The sequence below is a fragment of the Heterodontus francisci genome, chromosome 1, assembly GCF_036365525.1.
Source record: "Heterodontus francisci isolate sHetFra1 chromosome 1, sHetFra1.hap1, whole genome shotgun sequence".
NCBI classification, from domain to species: domain Eukaryota; kingdom Metazoa; phylum Chordata; class Chondrichthyes; order Heterodontiformes; family Heterodontidae; genus Heterodontus; species Heterodontus francisci.
In genome coordinates, this window is record NC_090371.1 from 54,177,088 (window position 1) to 54,200,390 (window position 23,303).

The following is a 23,303-nucleotide window of genomic DNA, read 5'->3' on the forward strand; positions in this document are numbered from 1 at the left end:
GCCATCCTTTTCTGGTCTCACCAGTAATTCCAGACCCACAACAATGTGGTTGACTCTGAACTGCCTCTGAAATGGCCTAGCAAGCCACTCAGTTGTACCAAACCTCTATGGCAAAACATAAGAATAAAACTGGATCGACCATCTGCCATCGAGCTGGGCAAGATATTCAGACATGACAAAGACACACTCAGCCCAACTGACCCTGCAAAATCCTCCTTACTAACATCTGGAGACTTGTGCCAACATTGGTAGAGCTGTCCTACAGACTCGCCATATTCCAGAATCAAACCATTCAGCCAATGTCTCAGACTCCTCCATCACTATCCCTGGGTATTTCCTGTCCCGCCAACAGGACAGGCCCACCAGAAGTGGCAGTGCAGTGGTATTCAGTCAGGAGGGAGTGGCCCTGGGTGTCCTCACTGTTGACTCTGGACCCCATGAGTCTCATGGCATCAGGCCAAACATGGGCAAGGAAACCGCCTGATTACCACCTACTGCCCTCCCTCAGCTGATGAATCAGTACTTCGCCACGATCAACACTAGCTGGACGAAGCATTGAGGGTAGCAAGGGCACAGAATGTACTCTGAATGGTCGGGGGGGCTACAATGTCCATCACCAGGGAAGACAGTAGTGTAGTGGTTATGTCACTGGACTAGTAATCTAGAAGCCCATGCAATTGTCCTGTGGACACGGGTTCAAATCCCACCAGGGCAGCTGGTGGAATTTAAATTCAATCAATCAATAAAAATCTGGAACTGAAAGCTAGTCTCAGTAAAGGTACCATGAAGCTATCATCGATTGTTGTAAAAACCCATCTGGTTCACTAATGTCCTTTAGGGAAGGAAATCTGCCATCCTTACATGGTCTGGCCTACATGTGACTCCAGGCCCATTACAATGTGGTTGACTTTTAAAATGTCCACTGAAATGGCCAGCAAGTCACTCAGTTCAAGGGCAATTTGGGATGGGCAACAAATCAAATGCTGGCCTTGCCAGTGACACCCACATCCCATGGCTTATAGCACCGCCACTGACTGAGCTTACTGAGTCCTGAAGGACATATCTGCCAGACTGGGCTTGCGACAGGCAGTGCTTAAATATGGAAGCTACGCACCTCTCTGACATGATTCGACTCGAGAGGTTGTCGATCAGGAACTTGATCCGGACTTCACCTAATGTCTATACACATGCATTTTTAAGCATGTGTTACGAAACAGTAACCTGGAGCAGGAATGTAGCTGATCTCCCATCCCTACAACTATCTGAAGGGAATCAAATTCAAGTATTGCAACCCTAGCACCTTTTCGAATTTGTGATGAACAACTCTTACTATTGCTTTCAACAATCTACCTTGTCTGTAGCACTAAGGTGACTTGCTAAGTTTCCAGTGTGGCACCTCAAGCTTATTTAAGCACTTTCTGTTAGTTTCTGTCATGGAAGATTTACTAAAGTATGTGAATTTAATAATCTTAATCTATTGACAGCAAAACATGGGGTCAAAAGACTAGTATGGGAAGTAACCTTTCACATTTAAAAGTGTATTCCAAATTAACTCAGTGGAAGAATTCACCATCTCTCCTCTGATCCCAATGTTATTTCTGAATTAAATGACAGCTTACCTTGAAATCAGTCCCACCCTCTCAGTAATCAGTTCTCTACCCTATATCCAGACAATATTTCCCAGCACCTCTCTGCAAGTAACCATCAGAATGTAACAATTTGGGGCAAAAAAAACTTTACATCCTCTGCTATTCTCCTCTATATCCGAACCAAAGCCTACCTGACCGAGATCCCATCCACCACCAGAAACATCCACTCCCTCCATCACCAGAATACTGTAGCTGTAATATGTACCCCAGTACCTGCAGCAATATCACTTCCCCCCCCCCCAACCCCAGCACACCAGTACCTGTAGTAATATCACTCTCCATCCCCCTGCCACCCCAGTACCTGTGATAATATCACTGTCCTCTGTAGTAATATTTCTCCCCCCACCCTAGTACCTGTAGTAACATTTGGCACTCACCCCGGCACCTCTCGTAATATTCCCCCCCTCCCCGGTACCTGTCGGAATATTTCCTTTCCACCACACCCCCCCCCCAGTACCTGGAGTAATATTCTCCCCCCCCCCCGTACCTGTAGTAATATTTCCACCCCGCTGCCCAGTACCTGTAGTAATATTCCTCCACCACCCCCCCGCCCCGCCACCGAGTACCTGGAGTAACATTTCCCCAGCTCCTCAGTCCCTGTACTAATATTTCCCCCTTGACCCCTGGGTACTTGTCGTATTATTTCCACCCCACCCCCAGCCTCTGAACCTGTAGTAACATTCCCCCCCCACATGATATCTGTAGTAATATTCCCCCCAACCCAGTATCTGTAGTAATATTGTAATATTTCCCCTGCCGCCACCCCTCCCTCCAGTACGTGTAGTAATATTTCCCCCCTTAACCTGGTAATATTTAGCCCTCCCCCAGTACCTGTAGTAATATTTCCCCCTGTGCCCCACCTGACCTCAACTGCGAGAGTAATATTTTCCCCAACCTCTGGTACAAGTAGTAATATTTCCCCCCGCCCCTCCCTCAGTTCCTGGAGTAATATTTCCCCCACTCCCCTCCTGGTACATGTAGTAATAATTCCCCCCACCTCTCCCCCCGGTACCTGTAGTAATAATTCCCCCCACCCCTCCCCCCGGTACCTGTAGTAATATTTCCCCCCGTAGCTGTAGTAATATTTCACCCTGCGGCCCACCCCACCCCGATCTCAATAGTAATATTTCCCCCATCCCCTGGTACCTGTAGTAATAGTTCACCCATACCCCTCCCCCCACTACCGATAGTAATAGTTCACCCATACCCCTCCCCCCAGTACCTGTAGTAATATTCCCCCCGTACCTGTAGTAATAGCTCACCCCTTCCACCTGCAATAATAGTTCACCCCGTCCCCGCCCCAACCCCCAGAACCTGTAATAATATTTCCCCCTGGTACCTGTAATAATAGTTTACCCCACCCCCACCACCTGTAGTAATATTTTCCCCAACCTCTGGTACCTGTAGTAATATTTCCCCCGCTCCAATTCTGGTACAAGTAGTAATATTTCCCCCCGCCCCTCCCTCGGTTCCTGTAGTAATATTTCCCCCACTCCCCTCCTGGTACATGTAGTAATATTCCACCCTGCGTCCCACCCCACCCTGATCTCAATAGTAATATTTCCCCCATCCCCTGGTACCTGTAGTAATAGCTCATCCCTGCCACCTGTAATAATAGTTCACCCCGCCCCCAGAACCTGTAGTAATATATCCCCCTGGTACTTGTAGTAATAGTTCACCCCCTTTACCTGTAATAATAGTTCACCCCACCCCCAGAACCTGCAGTAATATTTTCCCCTGCGCCTCGATCGCTATAGTAATATTCCCCCCGTACCTCTAGTAATAGTTCACCCGCGCCCCTCCCCCCAGTACCTCTAGTAATATTCCCCCCACCCACCGTACCTGTAGTAATAAACATCGCTCTTGCCGGCGCTCAGCCCCGATTTCCGGATCACCTCTTCCTTTTTCCAGCCGGGGGGCAGACACGGACAGTCAGTGCGCTTCCTCTCCATGGCGAGGGGCTGCAGGCAGCGGCGCTCACACAGAAACAGGCAGCAGGACTAACCGGGCCGGCTCGGCTCTACCGGACTAGACTGGGCTGTACCGGGCCGGGCCCGCCCTCTGCTCCCTCTCCCGGCGCCAGAGCTCCGCCCTCTCAGCTCCGCGCCGGAGCTCCGCCCCGGGGACTATCCCTCTCCTCCGCCCTGGGGCCCCTCCGCCCGGGGACCATCCCTCTCCTCCGCCCGGGGGGCTCGCCCTTTTCCTCTCTGCTGGGTCCTGCCTCCCTCCGGGCTTTCCGGAGCCGGCGCCACAGCAGCACCCCTGACAACCGCCGCCGACTCCTCCGCCAGCCGTGCTAAAGAGTGCCAGGGGCCCTGGGGTAGTCTACGCAGCAACTCTGCAAACAGCGGCGATATTTCTAAAACATTACGTTGTCGGATAAACTTTTTCACCAGGGGTTTTTGTTTTAAATGTTTGAATGAAAATTCTTCCGCGGGACCCATTCACCAGTCATGGTGGCCAACCACAGTTTTCCCAGAATTAATGTATTTTTCACATTTGCTGCCCTTAGTCTTTGACCCACCACTTAAATCTTTAACATCGTGATGACAGACAGTTGCATCTCATTTGGCTCTAAGCCATATCGTCCTTTTTATTTGAACAGGCTCACTCCAGAGGTTTATAAAATTTAAACCAAGGCACCAAAAGTCCAGTAAGTTCTTAAAAGAATATTTTTATTTGCTTTCACACCCTGTGATTTTTGAACCACTAGTTACTAATGTTATTGATTTCTTTATCGGTGCGACTGTATCCAATAAATATACAGCACCAATTAAAAAAAAATGAACCCAATCCCATCCCTGGCCTTAACTTCTGACTCTGCACTCTGTATAATATTGGAATAGGGAAAACATTGTAAAATTTTTGGAGAGATTGGAGCCTGGGAACATTAGAGATTCGACCATCTTGCCATCTGACCTCAATGTAATCAAAGGAGAGAGTCTTGTTTTTCCAAAACAGCCTGAGCTGAAATGTTTCGGGCAAAGTGACCTGTTTTATTCCAGGCCAAGTGCCAGCAAAACAACCACAAGTGCACCCCTCCCCCACAGGAGGAGGCATGTAGTTGTTCTGATCGCATTCAGCCTGGATCAACACTGAAAGCCTGGTCCAATTGAAGACATGCACGAATAACTTTAGCTGGTAATTTGGAGATTTGTGTCCATAGAACAATCAATGTGCCACCAGCCACAGAAAACTTCAGTCGAACCTATGGATACCAAAATGTGGATAAGTAGTCAAAAAGATCCTCCCTAGTGATCCTATATATCTGGATTTGTAATGACAGAGTGGTCAGGCTTAGGAGCAGATCCACCAAGAGATCCTGCCATTGTTTATCCTATACAATGGCCAAAGATGAACAATCTTAGGGAAAATTGTAATCTGAGGTTGAGGAGGAGCCAGTTCAGGTAGTAAAATAAATGCTGCAACCTCTGGCACAGTGATCAGTGGTCACCCTGGTCTCTGATTGAACGAGTGGCTAAGATATCGACATACAGTTCAGATACAGTTGAGTTCATACAGGTCCCCAGCAGCTCACCCACGCCATTTGGCAAAATGTTCCACTAGGGCATATCTTGACAATGGACCAATGTGAGGAAACAAATAGTACCCAACAGCCCAATAGTATATTTAGGAAACCTAATATACAGGATGGGATGGCATGGAATGAATTTCTGTAAACCCGTTATGCTGTGTAGTGGGTGGAGGGGGAAGTTCACAGTAACCATCTGTTCTGTCCAAAAGAAGGTGAGTTTTGATGGAACTCTTCCCTGCCCCAGAGCCATCTCAATACACCCAACAAAGTCAGAGCTAAGCGCAGATTTTATTTCCAAGGACATATGGGTGGCTAACACTCTGATGACATCCATCCTGCTCTGACACCATGCAGCACATCCCTGAAGCTGGTGATTCTCACAGCAAGGGATGACTCTTATTTAGGGGCACAGTGTCCGTGAATCTTTACATACTGTTGCAGACAGTTGACACTGTATATCCTACTGCACAAACATTTGCAGTGTTGTTTTCAAAATATATTAAAAGTAAGAAAATCTTATACTGAGGACATTACTGCAGAGAAGTTGCCACTTTAATAGTTACAATTTGGCAACTCTTAACCTCCATAATTCTTCTCACCCTCAGTCTGTAAAAAGTAACTCCAATGTAAATGTTGATGTTATTTTTTAATGAGCTGTAGATGAGAGCTTTATGACTTGTAATGATATTTTACAAAGTTGTCAATAAGAAAAAAATATTGAGAATGTAGAATGAGAAATTTTGCAAACCCATTTAAACACATGAGATTAAAATCAGAAACTGCTGGAGATGAGCAGTGGGTCAGTCAACATCTGTAAAAAGAAAAGACATTTTGGGTGCGTACACTTCATCAGATGCTGCTTTCACTTTCTTTTTAAAAAAATATATGTTCATGGATATGGCCGTCACTGGCAAGGCCGGCATTTATTGCCCATCCCTGATTTCCCTTAAGAAGATGGCCTTGAACCACTGCAGTTCATGTTGTAATGTGGTGGGGACAGGATCTAGCTCAGCTGCGATATTTTCCCCTCATTCAAGCAGTCTGCCAGCACACAGCATCTAGACACCTACATGTAGAATCGGCAGTTAAAGATCAACGGGTGGGCATTGCCTATGGAACCACACCCCAGCATGCGTCAGAGCTTTCCAAGAAGAGGGAAGAAAACTTGAAAAAAAGAATGATAAGAAAGTGATTGGCAACACCCAGTGTCATGGAGTGGCAAGAAATGAAACATCTACACCTGCTATCAGTCCTAATCTGAGCCACATCAAACAGATGGGTGTCAAATGGGGTCTACAGCTATTCCCAGTAAAGGAATGAAATTTATTAGAGACAGTGCACCTGATCTCTGGCATGCCCTGCAAGGATCATTTGCAACAGAGATCAGACCAGGTGGGTAAAGAAACAAAACACAAAAAAGAAATCAAAACCTACTTTTTAAAAAACTCCCATTAAATAAAGTTTTAAAATTGACCTTTTTTAAACTATGTGCTTAAATAAAAAGGAAAAAAGATTTTGGTATCTGAAATAAACGGTACCTTTCAAACATGCACTTTGCTGAAAGCAAGACTGAATAACAAGCAAGAGCTTGAACTTGATGAAAGGTGAAATGTTAATTCTGTTTCTTTCTCCACAGATGCTGGTTGACCTGCTGAGTGTTTGCCAACATTATCTGTTTTTGTTACAGCATCCACAGTATTTTGCTTTAGTTTCAGAGCAGGATATCCAGCAGATTCCCCACCCCTATTGTTCAGGGTAAAGCCTGGCTACCCGACCCGAACCCGACTACACGTGTTGGGTTCGTATTCCGACTCCAGCACTGGGGCTCGGCTCGGGCTGGACAGTGCTGCTTCCGGGAAGTCATGGGATCAGGCTTACCCACGATTCCCCACAACTCCAACTGCAGGAATAGCCTGCTGCCGAAATGGATGAAGGATATTCGTGACAGGTCGGGTCGGGCACGAAAAAAATTAAAGGGCTCAGGCCCCAGTCAGGTTCAGGTTGGCTGTGGTCAGGTCGGGCCTGGGTCAGGTTTTAATTTTATACCAGAGCCAGGCTTTAGTTCAGGGCACCATGACAAATTGTAATATCCCACTGCTGGCCTGACTGAGATCAACTAACTCAGGACAGATTGAGGTTTGACCGATTTTTTGACAGGTCGTTGAGTGCACTCCCAATACAACAGTCGATTTAAAATAACAACACAATCCACAAATCTGTAGCATCATGATTTGGAGTACGTCAAACAGAATAAAGCATTGTTTAAAGTATTGGGATAAAGTATGAACTGCAGGAGACTATCGCTGCTGTGGATACAACTCTTTAGTGGCTATTACCGCTGCATTTCACAGCAGGCTTATCGTGTCTGTTCCGAGAACTGGATTATTTAGAGGAAATACCTCAATACAATAGCCCAACCCCTTTAATCAAAGAGACTAATTAGTAAACTGAAAAAAAGTCCCACAGTGGAAAAAAGGTCTGAATGTTTCCATTAGTTATCATTTCCTAACTTATTACCATGGAGGCTACATTCGCTTGATGTTGTCTCGAATGGTCAGGCCTACTTAATGAAGTCAAAGGTAGTACTGGATAATCCTGATATAGAACACACTGACAGCTACTGCTGGTACAAAATGGACTAAAATCCCAGTTTAAATTTAAAACAGGATTCACTCTAAGGATTATAGGTATGTGTTTCTGCTTCAGGAGATTGAGCTTTGTCTTTATAGCATATTATCATGTCTCCAGAGCACCCAAAAATGCTTAGCATACAACTACAAACCCCTTAAACTATGTTCTAGTGGTTTACGGTGTCACTTGAAGCCCTTGGCTGCACATTAATTACTCCTTGGCTATGAGTCATACCCATGGGGTGGGAGAACAGCACAATAGCCATGCTTCAGATTTTGTCACAATGCAAACAGAAGGCCTCGATGTGTTATGGATAGGTCACTTTGTTGAATCTAAGTATTTGTTTGAAAAAAATCAATAAAAGGTGTCCAACATCTTCAAATCTGTCCATTCTCATTCATTTGAAAATGTAACTGCAGTTTTGCTGCATGTCACTCAAGCAGTGTTTCAATCCCTTTCTGATGATTGATCTAATTTCCAACATTTCCATGAGTTTGAAGTAATGCATTTTCTGATAAAGACCATGCATCCGCCTTTATGCCTGTAACCAAACCATCATTACAGATTACAGTAATGTGCGTCATGGATTGCAATGGTTAGGGCATATTTTGGTTGTCCATCTTCTGTGGTTTGCTGGTTTATTTATTGTGAAGTCGGGTTCCTGCAATGTCCGAAGCTCTTTGCTAATGATGGAGTTTAATGACCCTCAGTATAGTTTACAGGAGGAGGAGGAGGAGGAAGAGGATGAAAGAGAATGGTGTTGTACAGTTGATTGCAATACCAGCAGCCCTCTTACTCCTGCTGCAGCAAGCGGTGAACTGACAGGTACGAGTGAAACTGAAAGCCAGCATCTATCTCTCTGTCAAACTGGAGGCGCGGAATAGCTTTTAATAAGTCAGTAACATAGTGCATTTCATTTGGCTTATCACTTTTAGCCAAGTGTAAAACCAATCAAGTTGCAGCTTACAGGGCGGGTTCATAGCTTGAATTCAGGCGTTTGCATTGCTTTTGCTGAATAAACTGTTGTTGAAAACTTGAAAATAACAAGTTGCCCTGTATCATAACAGACGGAAATATATGTAGAAAATGAATGGGTATCTACCTTTTTTCACAAAAAGTAACGTTTGATGTCTAATTTAGATTTTTTTTTTAGAAATTTCTGCTTATCCCCACTCAAAATTGATAGGTTTAATCACACAACCTTGATCAATTTGTACAAAAAAAGCTGCAAGTAAACAGGGACGTTTCATTATTGATCGTTAAAAGAGGAAGTGCCCCGGTCATAGAAGTAAAAGGCAGTATCAAGCTCCTCAACAAAGATATAAGTGGAACTGAATCCATACACCTTATAAAGTTGCTGGAAGCAATTCCTGAGATATCCTGACATAGATGCACGATACGCAGCTTGTTAGGGAAGTAGTACTCCTGCCCGCGCGGAGCTTTAAAGGACTACCTCCTTGGTTGATTCGTGGTTCCTCCAGCAACTGCACTGCCTCATTAATATTACAGTGCTACTGCCAATGTTCAGGCTTGTGTCATGCGAGGCCCTATAAAGGCTGTAGTTAGAACTGCTCGACCAAATACTGTGGAATTTCTTTTAAAGTCTTGTTAAGATGCTACGTTAGCCAGCACTGCAAAATTAATAGATGAATAACCCAGTATTGTACTGTTTTCAAAAATGCCATTTGATACCCAGGCCTGTATCATGTGTTTACTTCCCTCAGATACTTATAAAATGCACATTTTTGTACGACCACATGCCACTTCTGCCTACATAGACATTCTCTCATTGGTGCAGCACATTGTTACCCACTGATGGGAGCTGCAGTGCAGGTAAAATATAAAGGTTGGGCACCCAGTGTTATATTTTTCTGACAGACCCAACTATATAACATAGCAATGACATGGTCACAAGTCTGTTGTGATATTGGATCTGCCACCTGAATAAACATCATGTCTGAATTCCAGTGGCATTCCTTCTTATGTCACGCATAATACAAGCGACAAAAATGATAAAACTTAGTACTGCATTGGATTTTTTTTTTAATGGCTCAAGTCTACTGCTGCTCACTATTCCTCTTACTCCTGCAATCCCTCCTTTGGTTAAGGGACTTGTTTTAAAATCCTGTATGATCCTACATAATGGGTGTCATCAGGCTATTGACCAGATGTATTGCAGCACAAGTCTGATCTCTTCCTCATGGGATATCTGCAGCAGTTTTTTAAAAATTCATTTCATGGGATGTGTGTGTCGCTGGCCAGGCCAGCAATTATTGCCCATCTCTAATTGCCCATGAGAAGGTGGTGAGTTGCCTTTTTGAACCACTGCAGTTCATGTGGGGTAGGTACACCCACCGTGCTGTTAGGAAAGGAGTTCCAGGATTTTGACCCAGCGATAGTGAAGGAATGGCGATAATAGTTCCAAGTCAGGATGGTGAGTGGAGGGGAACTTGCAGGTGGTGGTGTTCCCATGCATCTGCTGCCCTTGGCCTTCTAGTTGGTAGAGGTCGCGGGTTTGGAAGGTGCTGTCTAAGGAGTCTTGGTGCGTTGCTGCAGTGCATCTTGTAGATGGTACACACTGCTGCCACTGTGCTTCGGTGGTGGAGGGAGTGAGCGTTTGTGGACGGGATGCCAGTCAAGCAACCTGCTTTGTCCTGGATGGTGTCAAGGTTCTTGAGTGTTGTTGGAGCTGCACCCATCCAAACAAGTGGAGAGTATTCCATCACACTCCTGACTTGTGCCTTGTAGATGGTGACAGACTTTGGGGATCCAGGAGGTGAGTTACTCGCTGCAGAATTCCTAGCCTCTGACCTGCTCTTGTAGTCACTCTATTTATATGGCTACTCCAGTTCAGTTTCTGGTCAATGGTAACCCCCAAGATGTTGAGAGTGGGGGATTCAGTGATCGTAATGCCGTTGAATGTCAAGGGGAGATGGTTAGATTCCCTCTTGTTGGAGATGGTCATTGCCTGGCACTTGTGTGGCGCAAATGTTACTTGCCACTTATCAGCCCAAGCCTGGATATTGTTCAGGTCTTGCTGCATTTCTACATGGACTGCTTCAGTATCTGAGGAGTCGCGAATGGTGCTGAACATTGTGCAATCATCAGCGAACATCCCCACTTCTGACCTTATGATTGAAGGAAGGTCATCGATGAAACAGCTGAAGATGGTTGGGCTTCGCACACTACCCTGAGGAACTCCTGCAGTGATGTCCTGGAGCTGCAACCACAACCATCTTCCTTTGCACTAGGTACAATTCCAACCAGCTGAGAGTTTTCCCCCTGATTCCCATTGACTCCAGTTTTGCTAGGGCTCCTTGATGCCATACTCGGTCAAATGCTGCCTTGATATCAAGGGCAGTCACTCTCACCTCACTTCTTGAGTTCAGCTCTTTTGTCCATGTTTGAACCAAGGCTGTAATGAGGTCAGGAGCTGAGTGGCCCTGGCAGAACCCAAACTGAGCGTCACTGGACAGCCATCAAGGATGGGAGCCCTGATTTATGTGCAACCTAGATTGAGGTAGATAGCGAGGAGGATAGCTGTAGGCTGCAGGAAGATATTGATGGTCTGGTCAAATGCGCAGAAAAGTGGCAAATGGAATTAAACCTGGAGAAGTGTGAGGTGATTCATTTGGGGAGGTCAAACAAGGCAAAGGAATACACGATTAATGGGAAAATACTGAGAAGTGTTGAGGAACTTAGAGTGAATGTCCACAGATCCCTGAAGGTAGCAGGACAGGTCGATAAGGTGGTTAAGAAGGCATATGGAATCCTTTCCTTTGCGAGCTGAGGTATGGAATATAAGAGCAAGGAGTTATGCTGGAACTGTCTAACTCATTGGTTAGGCCACAACTTGAATACTGTGTGCAGTTCTGGTCATCTCAATACAGAAAGGAGGTAATTGCACTCGAGAGGGTACAGAGGAGATTTATGAGGATGTTGCTAGGACTGGAAAAAAGCAACTATAAGGAAAGATTGGACAGACTGGGGTTGTTCTCCTTGGAACATAGAAGACTGGGGGGAGATCTGTTTGAAATGTACAAAATTTGAGGCGCCTGGATACAGTGGAGTTGAAGGGTCTATTCACCTTAGCAGAGAGGTCAGTGACGAGGGGGCATAGATTCTAAGTGATTGGTAGAAAAATTAGAGGGGAGATGAGGAAAAACTTTTTTACCCAGAGGGTGGTGATGGTCTGGAACTCACTGCTTGAAAGGGTAGTTGAGGCAGAAACCCTCAACTCATTCAAAAGGTGTCTGGATATGCACCTCAAGTGCTGTAATCTGCTGGGCTACGGACCAAATGCTGGAAGGTGGGATTAGAATAGGTGGATCATTTTTTCAGACACAATGGGCCAAGTGGCCTCTTTCTGTGCCTTAAACTTTCTGTGATTCTATGAGACTACTGTGGTCAATTATAATGCCTATATTAAGCGGACGGATTACTCTGCACAATCATAGGTTCAGTAACATGCCATTTACCAACAGAGCCATCAAAGCTACCTTTTCTCCCTTAAATTTTGATTGACCTTTCTGAAGAACAACTGACTTCTTTAAGAAGTATCGAACTTGCAGGCAAAGTCATTTTTAATGTTTTTTTATTGTTGCAAAGTCAAAATGAATGTCCAAGACCTATACTGCAGGACACCATCAAGGTTGAAAAGAGATGAAGAGGAGGTAATTAAGGAAATTGTGGCTGTTGTGGTTGTAAGATCTGTCACAATTCAAATTGCAAAATAGTTTCTGTAATTTTAATATCCATCTATGGGATATGAGTGGTTAATTTAACTTTGTGCTACTGTGGGCTTAATCTCTCTAGTTTGAGGTACAATCCACATTCTTTAAGTGGGGCTGCAAATTGCAGTATCAGGATCACAGATAACTCCATTGTCTATTACTGCAATGACGCTAGCTGATATGTTAACGCTTTTAATTGCAAAGTGTTCAGCTTACCGGAAGCACTTCCTGATAATTATCTATATAGTTGGTAGTCTGTTGACTCCAGCAGATTGATTGTCACTTTGTCTGACAGGAGATAAACTTCTGGGAGACCCATTCCTTTGAACCTCTTGAGGGTATAAAACACCCTTTTCATTTCTTTTATCTGAGTTCATCTTTACATCAAAGAAAGGTGACAGAGGTCTTGAGACAGTTTTCTGAGGGGGTATGCCCTGACACATTCAAGTCTACGGATAGACAGCTCAGTAGTCAGAAGCTATGATGAGCAATTTTGGTGTTCAGTCAAAATTGATTTAGCCGCCAACATTCTGCGTTTTCAATTTTAACCTGCTCTTGTGAGCATTTGGCAAGAGAACCCACCCTAAAGCCACAGGGGTCTTTAAATATATAGATCAGGGTCCGCTGACATCATCAAGCCTCAACAGCTTTTATAAGGGTCAGCTGACCGACTGCGCTCCAGTGAGGCCTGGGAATTAAATCCACCTGCGTCTCGTGCTGATGAGGCCTGGTGTGGTTTGACCCCTCAAAAACAAATTGAAAACATACATTTTTTGGGCTCTTCTTCACCAGCTGAAACTGGGCAGGGTATGCATGCTGCTCATTGACATTTTAGGGTCGAATGTGGGGGTGGGGGGTGCAATCAGGACCTTACATACATCACTTGATCCTAATTTGCATATTAAAATGGTCTACCGCCTGAACAGTTGCGCGCTTCAGCCACCCAGTGGCAGTGATGTCCAGAAAGCTGGCATAAACAGGGCAGTTAGCCAATTATGAGCAGCTAATACCCCGTTTACACCCTGTGGCCAAAGTTAAAATTTATCCCCTTTTTTTGCATGTGATACTAAAATGTTTCAGGGAACAGGCGCTTTCATGAGACAAGACCAGAGACAAAACATTATGCTGCTTAATTTTCCAGCCACTAAGTGCACGTACAGGATAAGGACTTAATCCAACTAACTTCAGTTCGCTCCTTGTGAAGAAGAAAAATATTCACTTTTCTCGGACAGTCTTTTCCTCAGCTAAGCCATGGACAGCATTCTTCTCAACGATGATGCCCTGGATATCAATGGCCTCCTTCTCACCAATTGATTGATCTTAAAAAAGATTTTTCTCCCCCTTTTGTTATTTTCGAATGCAGGAAGTTGGGGGCTGCTACCCTTCAACTTCCTCCCTATTCACTGATCCACCAGTAGGCCTGTCAACAAACTGTTTACCCCCCACACAAGAATGGATTCTTTTGCGACACCCCGTCCTGAGCACAAATGAATCATCTGCCTAATTATGTTAGGCATGAATGTTTGTAGCAAGTATGAAACAAGGTAATAAATTACTTATTGGAGGTTAAATTCTGGAAGGTCTCAGTTTTGTGTATGCAAATGGCCTAATGCCTCTTGTTTTCCCTTCCCCAATATGGTGAGTGGCACACTTCCTGTGCGAAATATGGGCATGCTTCCTGCCTGCCTTAGGAGGCCGCGTAAAACAGTTGTTGCAGAACTCATCTTCAGTGCCTTGTTCATTAACATATAAACTCCTCTTCATGCTGGCAGCTGTACCATGTGACTGTAAGCAGAATATTGATCCCATGTGAATGCCCTGTAATTCACTTACAAAATCTTTGTGAAAAAAGGGTCAAAAAACCTAAAATATGACCCTTTCGCTTAGTCGGGACCATTCCTTTGTGAGAATCAGTATTGGCTGACCGCCTTCTTGCTCTGTTCTGTTCCTGGCAGCTCTAGGGAGCTATGTAATTCTATTCATTGGTTGAATCTAAAATTTAGAAAGTTGTTTTTCTTTGAAAAATATTGTTGGAATTTCTTTCAATGTTGAAATGCAACACTGGAAGCTTATAAGCGTTGTCCGTGAAAACAAAACACTTTTGGATTGGAAGTACATGTCACTTTGCACTTGGATGATGGTCAATGATGTTTCATAAGTGACATGACAATTTACTTTGGCATTAGTGAACTGGAAAGGAAAGCTTTGCAGGGCAATGGGGAAAGTGCAGGGGAGTGGGACTAATTTGATAGCCGTTTCAAAGAACCGCCACAGGCATGGTAGGCCGAATGGCTTCTGTGCTGAAAGAAAAACAGAAAGTGCTGGAAATATTCAGTAGGCCAGGCAGCATCTATGGATAGAGAAGCAGAGTTAACTGGGGTTCTGATGAAAGGTCACAGACCTGAAGCGTTACCTCTGACTTCTCTCTCCACAGATGCTGCCTGACCCGCTGAGTATTTCCAGCACTTTCTGTTTTTATTTCAGATTTCCAGCATCTGCAGTATTTTGCTTTTATTTATCACCTCTGTGCTGTATGGTTTTATGATCTCAGCATTATTCTTTTCACTCCAACCATTATGTTTTTCCACTCTTCTGCTTTTTGCTTAATGTGACCCTTTTAAGTCATGTGGTTGTTTTTTTGACCTTATTGCAGCTGTTCATCATGCCATAAACCAGTTCCTCATCCACATTCACAATTGTGACGTTAATTTCTTCAAGTTATAAAATTTCCTTTTGGTGATTTGACTAATTTAGTTACCCTCCCTCCACCCTTACTTGATTCTAAATTAATGATACCTTCTGCAACCCTCCTGAAATAGAAAACATCCTCGCCAAGAAGTGAGTAATTTAATAATAGTTTTCTTAGAATTGCCTGATACGTTGCTGAAAACCCTCAGATATTTGAAACAGCCTAGACATCTGATTCACCACTGAATACAACACTTCTGTTGCACGAAAAAAAACCGCAAAAATCTTTTTATTTCTCAGAATTGCTAATTTGTTTACCCCTGGAGTCAATGTCATCTCAACCATGGAGCCAGAACGTCCAATCCAGTCCAGACAGATTGTGATTCATTATAGTGCAGGTCTGCTCTTTCTGAAAGAGATTTATTTTTCTCTGCAGCCAATTTTTTTCTTGTTTGAAGGTATACACTGCTCATACTGTGTTAAAGTTCCATGGGTGTCAGCTGCCCTCCAGTATCTCACTCAATTGAGTACAGGCAGTGCATGTCAGTGGTTTTTTTTTTGACTGTGATGGGGTGGAAGACCCTGGTCTTGACATCATCAGACGTTCACACACTTTTGCATAGATCTTGACTTTGTGCGATAGTGTAGAACAGGTGATTGTGAGTCAGCAACCCATTCTCATTTCTATTTCCATTGACTTCAGTTCATTTTACACTGCTATGCAAATTCAAGATCGAGACAATAATTTGTGATACTGGTCACCAGACGGGGACAGCTCTGGCCCCTTTTTGTCTCACTCTTAGCCAAGGAGTGCTGCGGAAAATTGTGGCACCCACTGCCACCATGGCTGAGGTCAGCTAACTCAGCACAGATCACAAATTGAATCTGGGACCTTTCTGGTCACTGAGCAATGCATTTACCAAGTGAGCCCTCTGAGATTAAATATTCCAAATGAAATATAGCTGAACAGCTATAGTACTCAACCCTATAGTCCTGAGTGTAACATTTTAACAATAGTCAACAAACACACTATTTCAGGAAGGTTGCTGAAGATACCATTAGTTTAGTAAGGGTAGGGGGAGGGTAATTAAATTAATGCAGTGATACATTGGGGCTGTGTAAGCCAAGGCATCTCTCCCTGATAATTGGTTTGATGTAGTTCATCAGGGTAAATTAAGTGGGAATTCTGGATTGTAGTTGCTACCGTATCTAGTGCCCTGACCTAAACTGTGGCTGGGCACCAAAGTGGAGAGTTGTTCCATCTGTTACCTTAGTGAGCACATTCACACAGGAACATTCATCTCTAGCCCCATGGTGGTACCATTGTAATGAATGCATTAGACAGGTTGCAGTGTATCACACAAGGACGGTCTTCAGAACAACAACAACTTGTATTTATATAGAGTCTTTGACATAGTAAAACGTCCCTAGGCATGTCACTGGAGCACGAGCAAACAAGATTTGATACCGAGCCACATAAAGAGATATTAAGACAGGTAGGTTTTAAGGAACATCTTAAAGAAGGAGAGAGCGATAGAGAGGCGCAGGGGTTTAGGGAGAGAATTCCAGAGCTTGGGATGCAGGCAAGCTGAAGGGTTGGCCGGCGGTGGTGGAGAGATAAAAATTGGGGATGCATAAGAGGCCAGAATATCTTGGAGTGTTGTAGGGCTGGAAGAGATTACAGAGATAGGGAGGGGTGAAACCATAGAGGAATTTGAAAATAAAGCTGAGAATTTTTAAATCATGGTATTGCTGGACTGGGAGACAAGTAGGTCAACAAGCATAAGGGGCAATGGGTGAACTAGAAGTAACAAAGGCATGGATTCAGCAGCAGATAAGCTGAGGCAGGGGCGGAGACAGATGATGAAATGGATATGTGGTCGGAAGCTCACCTCAAGTTCAAATATGATGGCAAGTTTGCAGACAGCCCCAGGTAGTTGCCAGGGAGATGGATAGAGTTTGTGGCTAGGGAACGGATTTTGTAGTGGGGCCTGAAGACAATGGCTTCAGTGTTCCCAATATTTAGTTGGAGGAAATTTCTGCATATCCAGGTCTGGGGTGTTGGCAAGCAGTATGGAAATGGAGGGGTTGAGCGAGGTAGTGGCGGGACAGAGCTGGGTGTCGTCTGCGTACATGTGAAACTTGACATGTTTCAAATGATGTTGCCGAGGGGCAGCATGCAGATAATAGGAGGGGGCTAAGGATAGATCCTTGGGGGCTCCAGAGCTAATGGTGTGAGAGTGGGAAGAGAACCCATTGCAGGTGATTCTCTGGCTACGGTGAGATAGATAAAATGGAACTAGGCAAGGATGGTCCTACTCAGTTGGATGATGGAGAAGAGGTGTTGGAGGAGGATGGTATGGTATGTCAAAAGCTGCAGACAGATTAAGAAGGATCAGGAGGGATAGTGTACCAAGATCACAATCACATAGAATATCATTTGTCACTTTGATAAAGGTTGGTTCAATGCAATGGCAGAGGTGTAAACCTGATAGGAGGGGTTCAAGCATGGACTTCTGTGAAAGATGGGCATGGATTTGGGAGGCAACACCAAAAACTTGCACTTATATATTGTCTTTAATGTAGTAAAATTAATCCCATTCCCCAGGTCTTTCCCCATCGCCCTGCAATTTTCCTTTTCAAGTATATATTTGATATTTTCTTGCAAGTTGCGATTGAATCGGCTTCCATGACCTTTTCAGGCAATACATTCCAGATTGTAACAACTTGTTCTTAGTTATTCTGCAGGCAGCAGTCCTACTGTATTTATATTACAGCACAGCTGGGGCTGCTGCTGGCAGCAGTGTTACTGTGAAAGAGGATATTAAACTGAGAATTTTCATTTGAACTTCATGATTACACTAGTATCTTTAATTCCCTCTTTTTATTTTATTTTAAAGGAGTGCTGTTTCTGTTTTTATTTGAGATAGTTGAGGAGTGCTGATGGCTTAGCAACTTAATTCTGCCTCAGATCCCCCGCCGTGAAAAACATGACTAAGGTTGTTGACTGAAGTAATGTCAATGAGTGAACGTTACCAGCAATATGATACCAAATTAACACATGATACTTTGTCAAGTGATTGGAACTAAGATGTAAGTGAGGTTCTGCATATCTGCTACTTTGTAAGGTATAGGGGTGATTCCTTAATCCAGCATTCCCAAAGGGAAGCTGCACTTGCAGAAAGCATAGATTGGATGATAGTGTTATCGCCCTACCACCGACCCACGATACAGTTTTGCTGCCCTACCTCTTACTTATGCCAAAGTGTTTCGGGCTTGGCCCTGATATTTACAGGAAGGCAGGGAGTTGGGGAGGGAGCAGGGCCGGGGCTTGTAGCATTGGAAAACCTAGAAGGACAGGTTCCCCAATGTCCTGAATTTAACGGCAGTACCTCTTTTTTTTTTATGGCATTTCCCAGCTGCCCCCAGCCAGATTGAGAGGCTAGCTGGTTATCAGGCTGAAAGGCAAAAATTGCAGGGCTGTGGGGAAAGAGCAGGACAGTGGAACTATTTGCACAGCTCTTTCAAAGAGCTGGCACAGGCACAGATATTTTAACTCATATTGTTAACGGTTCCCTCTCCTCAGGTGCTGCCCCATCTGGTTCATTTCTGCTATCATCACCCACGCTTCCTAAAAACCCACCCTTGACTACAGCCTTGGAGTGGAGAGATTGTGGGTGGGGTGCGCAGTGAACAGGACATCATGGAAAGCTGGAGAAGACATTAGTGGGGCCGGGGAGAAGTTCGGGGAGGGGAGGGGCCATGATTACATGGGGGCAGCTGGAGAAAACATGGGTGGTAGGGGCCGAGTTTATATATAGGAGCTGGAGAAGGCATCCTGGGGGTTGGAGAAGAGATGGGGCCAAAAGGCCATGAGTAGATCAGGAGATCCAATCATAGGGAGGCAGGAGGCAGGTAAGCTTGGTGGGTAGGGGAAGCAGTTCTGCTCCTCTTGGCCCATAAGCAAAAGGCACTTACCTGAGTGAATCGGTCCTTCACAACTCTCTTAGCTGCCAGGTTTCCTGAGCTCTGGGAAACTTGGCCTGTAGGTGTTAAAAATAAAACTCTGGTTAATTTTCAGGCAAGCAGCCTCATTAAAATATTTTAATCATGGACCTGCCTCTGAATAGCAGGTTAGTCACCCAGCCAAACCCCCCACCTGCCTCTGTTAGAGGAGATATATTGGGGTTGAGTTTTCATTTTTATCCCTCATCCCTCTTCTATTACCTATCCTGAGGGGGGGAGGAGTGTTAAAATTTAAAGGTGTCCAACCAAAGCTGTGAGAACAGCTTTCCCACAGGGAGTTCAGGAATGTGGGATCACTCTTTACTTCCAACACTGTCAGATTAGGAGGTCTGCAATGAATATTGTGTTTTTCACTCCAGGTGATAGTCATAAATATGCCATCCAAGACACTGATGTCCCAGGATACAGGGTGATTGTGCACATTGATCTGGATTGCTTCTACGCTCAGGTGGAAATGATACGAAACCCTGAATTTAAAGGAATGCCTTTAGGTAATCAGACATTATCTCTCTCTTTTTGCATAGAATGATAATCATACAATATATTTTCTTTGTGTTGTACTGAATTGTAACAAGCTCGCCCGATGTCTGTTAGTAAGTGCATCACTGGTGTGGAACTGAGCATGCAGACTAAGAAGGTCCCAGGTTCAGTCCCTGTTCACTCCTTTTCTGAACTGGCTTGTGCAAATGTCCAAATACACTCTTCTTTTTCACTGCTGATAACCTAGTTCACTCTGCCATTTTCTACTATAACTTAAGGGTGAATTTTAACTCCTGGTGGAAAGCAGGAGGGATGCCAGTGATGAGATGCATTGGGAGGCCCCGGTCCCTTTTAACGCCTGGGCCTCATTAACATTTCACCGGCCTGCTTCTCTCTCAAAACAGGTGTCCAAACACACAAGGGTGCCAGGTTAGCATTCATGTAAGTCGATGTGGGATTGGTAAGGCATTGTTTAGGAGGGTTGGAAGGGGGAGGGAGCACAGAGCCTGTGCTGGCAGTGGTGTGAACTTTCATTTTGGGACTAGAGTAGCAGGAGTACTCATCCTGGCCACATGTCTTACTGGGTGTCCTCTGAGTGGAGCATCTAATCGCATCACATATTCACGAGGCTTCTTCCTGAATTGGGCAGGTGCCTCAACTGTCTGCGAAAACAGGGATGTTAAAATGGCTGTGGTACCAGGAAGAAGTGTAATCAAGAGTTTTTAAATTTTGAAGGGCTTTGATAAAGTGAATCGGGAAAGACTATTTCCTCTGGGGAATCAGTAAACAGGGGGTCATCGATTTTAAATTGTCACAAAGTGAGAGTGTATCGGATAAATTTCTTAGTGCAGAGGATTGTTAAAGTATGGAATGTTTTGCCACAGTGAGTGATTGAGGCAGAGCCTCAAAGCATTTCTTAAACGAACACTGAGTTTGAAGCAGAGAAAGATGTAGTTCTACAGTCAGTCCAGTTAGTCTTGATTTGCTCTAGCTAAGAGCAAGCCTCAATGCAATGGGTGTAAACACCTACTGTTCTATTTACAGTCAGATCCTCGGAGTGTTCCTGGCAGCATTCACCCTGCCAGCCTTGCTGGGCTACTGTTTGCAAGGGAAGGTGTTCTTTAGTGACAAAGGGCAGGAATTTCCCTGTGAGCTTCTGAATCCGCCATCAGGCCCACATTGCGGGTGACAAACCCGCACTGTGTGGGAAATCAGTCACTCATTGTGATTTTCCCCGGAGCGGACAATTAGGCCAGTGTGTGGGCTTGCTGTCCAATTGAGGATAGCGTGTGGGCTCTCGAAGGCCTTCCAGCTTGAAAGCAACAGCACGATGCAATGGAAGGTAAGTGAGGGAGAGGGCGTTTCAAAATGGAAGTGCCCTCTCTCCAACATTTTTAAAGCTTAAATAAAAAATGGCTTTTGCAGATCGGCTGGCATCACTGGATAGTGACCAAGAACAGGACTTTGGTTGATTTTGTTCCTCCTTCCAAGTTCAGGGATATTGAGACCAATTGTAAAATGTGCTTACTTCTGTGGAGTGGGGTGAATCCCCTTCTACAGGGCGGCCTGCAGCTGCTGCTGCACCCAGGCAGATGGGGAGGACCTCTAGGTCTGCCTGGAACACGACCCCACACCCGCACCCTGCCACCAGTCTACTGCTGGGAGGCCACCTCCAGGCACTTAAACTGGCTCCCGGTGCCTACAGAAACCTGGAGGCCAACTGGAAAATCCCAGTCGGCCTCAATTTATAGGCCTTTATAGGCAGTTATTTACTTTAATCGGCTACCTGCCATGTACAGGTGGGTAGCTCTGCTGGCCCCATCCCACCTCCAGGAAAATGGCCCGGGAGTGAGGTGGAGCTGGGGAACTGGCACACAGGCCGGTGGCACTAAATTTTAATGTCTGCCCACCTGCATTCCTGGCCCCTGCGAGGCCTAAAATTCAGAGTCAAGCCCTCTTTTGCTTCACTTCATTCAGCAAGACTTCAAGCACAGCGTTGTGAATCTGGGCATGTGTAGATGAGAGCCCTGTATTATGCAGATATATTGCTGTTCTAAACCTCTTCCCCTGAAGTCAATAATGCTGCCCTTTACTTTCTTTTCAACTATCCAAGTCTTTCCTCAGGCTACCCTTCCATACAGGTGCCAGGCTAAGCAGATTGGAAAATATATGTCAATTGTGAACAGGCTCAGTCAGAAGGATTGTTCAGAAGTAAGAATTTCTACCGTGATCTCTGAATAATGCCATCTATATTATTTTTTTCTTTTAGCCGTTCATCAAAAGCATCTGGTGGTCACTTGTAATTATGAAGCCAGAAAGTATGGGCTTCATAAAGTAATGTCTGTCAGTGAAGCCATAGACAAGTACCCAGAAGTGATCCTAATCAGTGGAGAAGATTTGACACCCTACAGAGAAATATCATACAAAATCACAGGTATCTGCAGCCTCTATTTCAATTAACTATAGATTTTTCATATTTCCTTTTTGTTTTCACCTTCATATTATCCATGTTTACAAGATTTCTTTCCTTCCCTTTGCTCCACTTTCAATTTTATTCCCTTCTTCTGAAGGCTGAGATTCATGTACAGTTTCACAGGCACCAACAGTCCTCTGGTATTTCACTCAAATGGCTGTTTTCATCTTGGAACTCAGACAGCTTGTGTTGGCAGATTACAGAACCTCAACGGGCATTAAAGCTGAGCTTTCTCCTGTGCTCAACTGGCATGTACGCACATACATTACACGGCTGGCATCACTGGATAGTGATCAAGGACAGGACCCTGGTTGATTTTGTTCCTCCTTCCAAGTTCAGGGATATTGAGACCAATTGTAAAATGTGCTTACTTCTGCACTGTCTAAAATCAGCAAATTCAGCGCATACTGGAGATCAAATTGAAGGCTGTAAGATTGAAATTTTGTTTTTTTGGACCCTAGGCTGAGACAATAATGGGGACTGATATTAATCAAAGGCTGATATATTAGTTAAGCCAACTGTGGAGCAGGGTCCAGAATGCAGGGTGATCCAGCCATTGTCCGGGGAAAACCAGCATGACTATCTTGGTATGCCTCTTCTTCTTCGTGATGCTAGTCAATAGTTCTCAGCCCTTGGTGGTTAGCTATACTATTGCAGGGCCCTTTCCTTCTCTTCTCAAACTTGTAATATCGTTCTTTTATACATCCCAGTGAGTTGTGTGTCATGCCAGATATGAATCCTCCTTCTGACTAGGTAAGGTCATCAGTTGATATGATTAACAGAGATCAGCTGTTGATTGATACAATTAAGACAATTCCATTGTCTCAGCATTTTAGCTGGTCCTGAGCAGTAAACAAGCCCATCAGGGTCTGCAACAGCCATTCTGTGCTACTGCAGAGCATTCTGCTTCTTACGGAACCAGGACTGTAGTTCCACACTGAGGGGTTGATGTATTTATCCATTGAATCGAAACATGTGCCAAGATTCTGCAGCAATGTCAGCAATAGGCTATTATAATTGGCATTATAATTGGCTATCCCTCACAGCCAAGGATGATTGTTCTCTGTGAGTCCGAACATGGCTGATGA

General features: G+C 44.6%; 2 protein-coding genes across 3 annotated transcripts in view; one reads left to right on the forward strand and one right to left on the reverse strand.

Annotated features, from left to right (window-relative positions):
- Window positions 1-4,091, reverse strand: part of mbd2 (methyl-CpG binding domain protein 2) — a 124,292-nt gene extending 120,201 nt beyond the window's left edge. The window contains exon 1 of the mRNA XM_068030632.1: window positions 3,492-4,091. Within this exon, the coding sequence (XP_067886733.1) occupies window positions 3,492-3,601 (110 nt within the window). The 5' untranslated portion in view covers window positions 3,602-4,091. The remainder of the gene's footprint in view (window positions 1-3,491) is intronic.
- A 4,363-nt stretch (window positions 4,092-8,454) lies between these two features.
- Window positions 8,455-23,303, forward strand: part of poli (polymerase (DNA directed) iota) — a 51,200-nt gene continuing 36,351 nt past the window's right edge. The window contains exons 1-3 of one of the 2 annotated variants that reach the window (XM_068030645.1): window positions 8,455-8,640; window positions 19,622-19,753; window positions 22,012-22,176. In XM_068030645.1, coding sequence (XP_067886746.1) covers window positions 8,502-8,640; window positions 19,622-19,753; window positions 22,012-22,176 — 436 coding nt within the window. In that variant the 5' untranslated portion in view covers window positions 8,455-8,501. Of the gene's footprint in view, window positions 8,641-18,311; window positions 18,330-19,621; window positions 19,754-22,011; window positions 22,177-23,303 lie in introns of those variants that run through there. The other variant, XM_068030655.1, reaches the window with a different exon arrangement.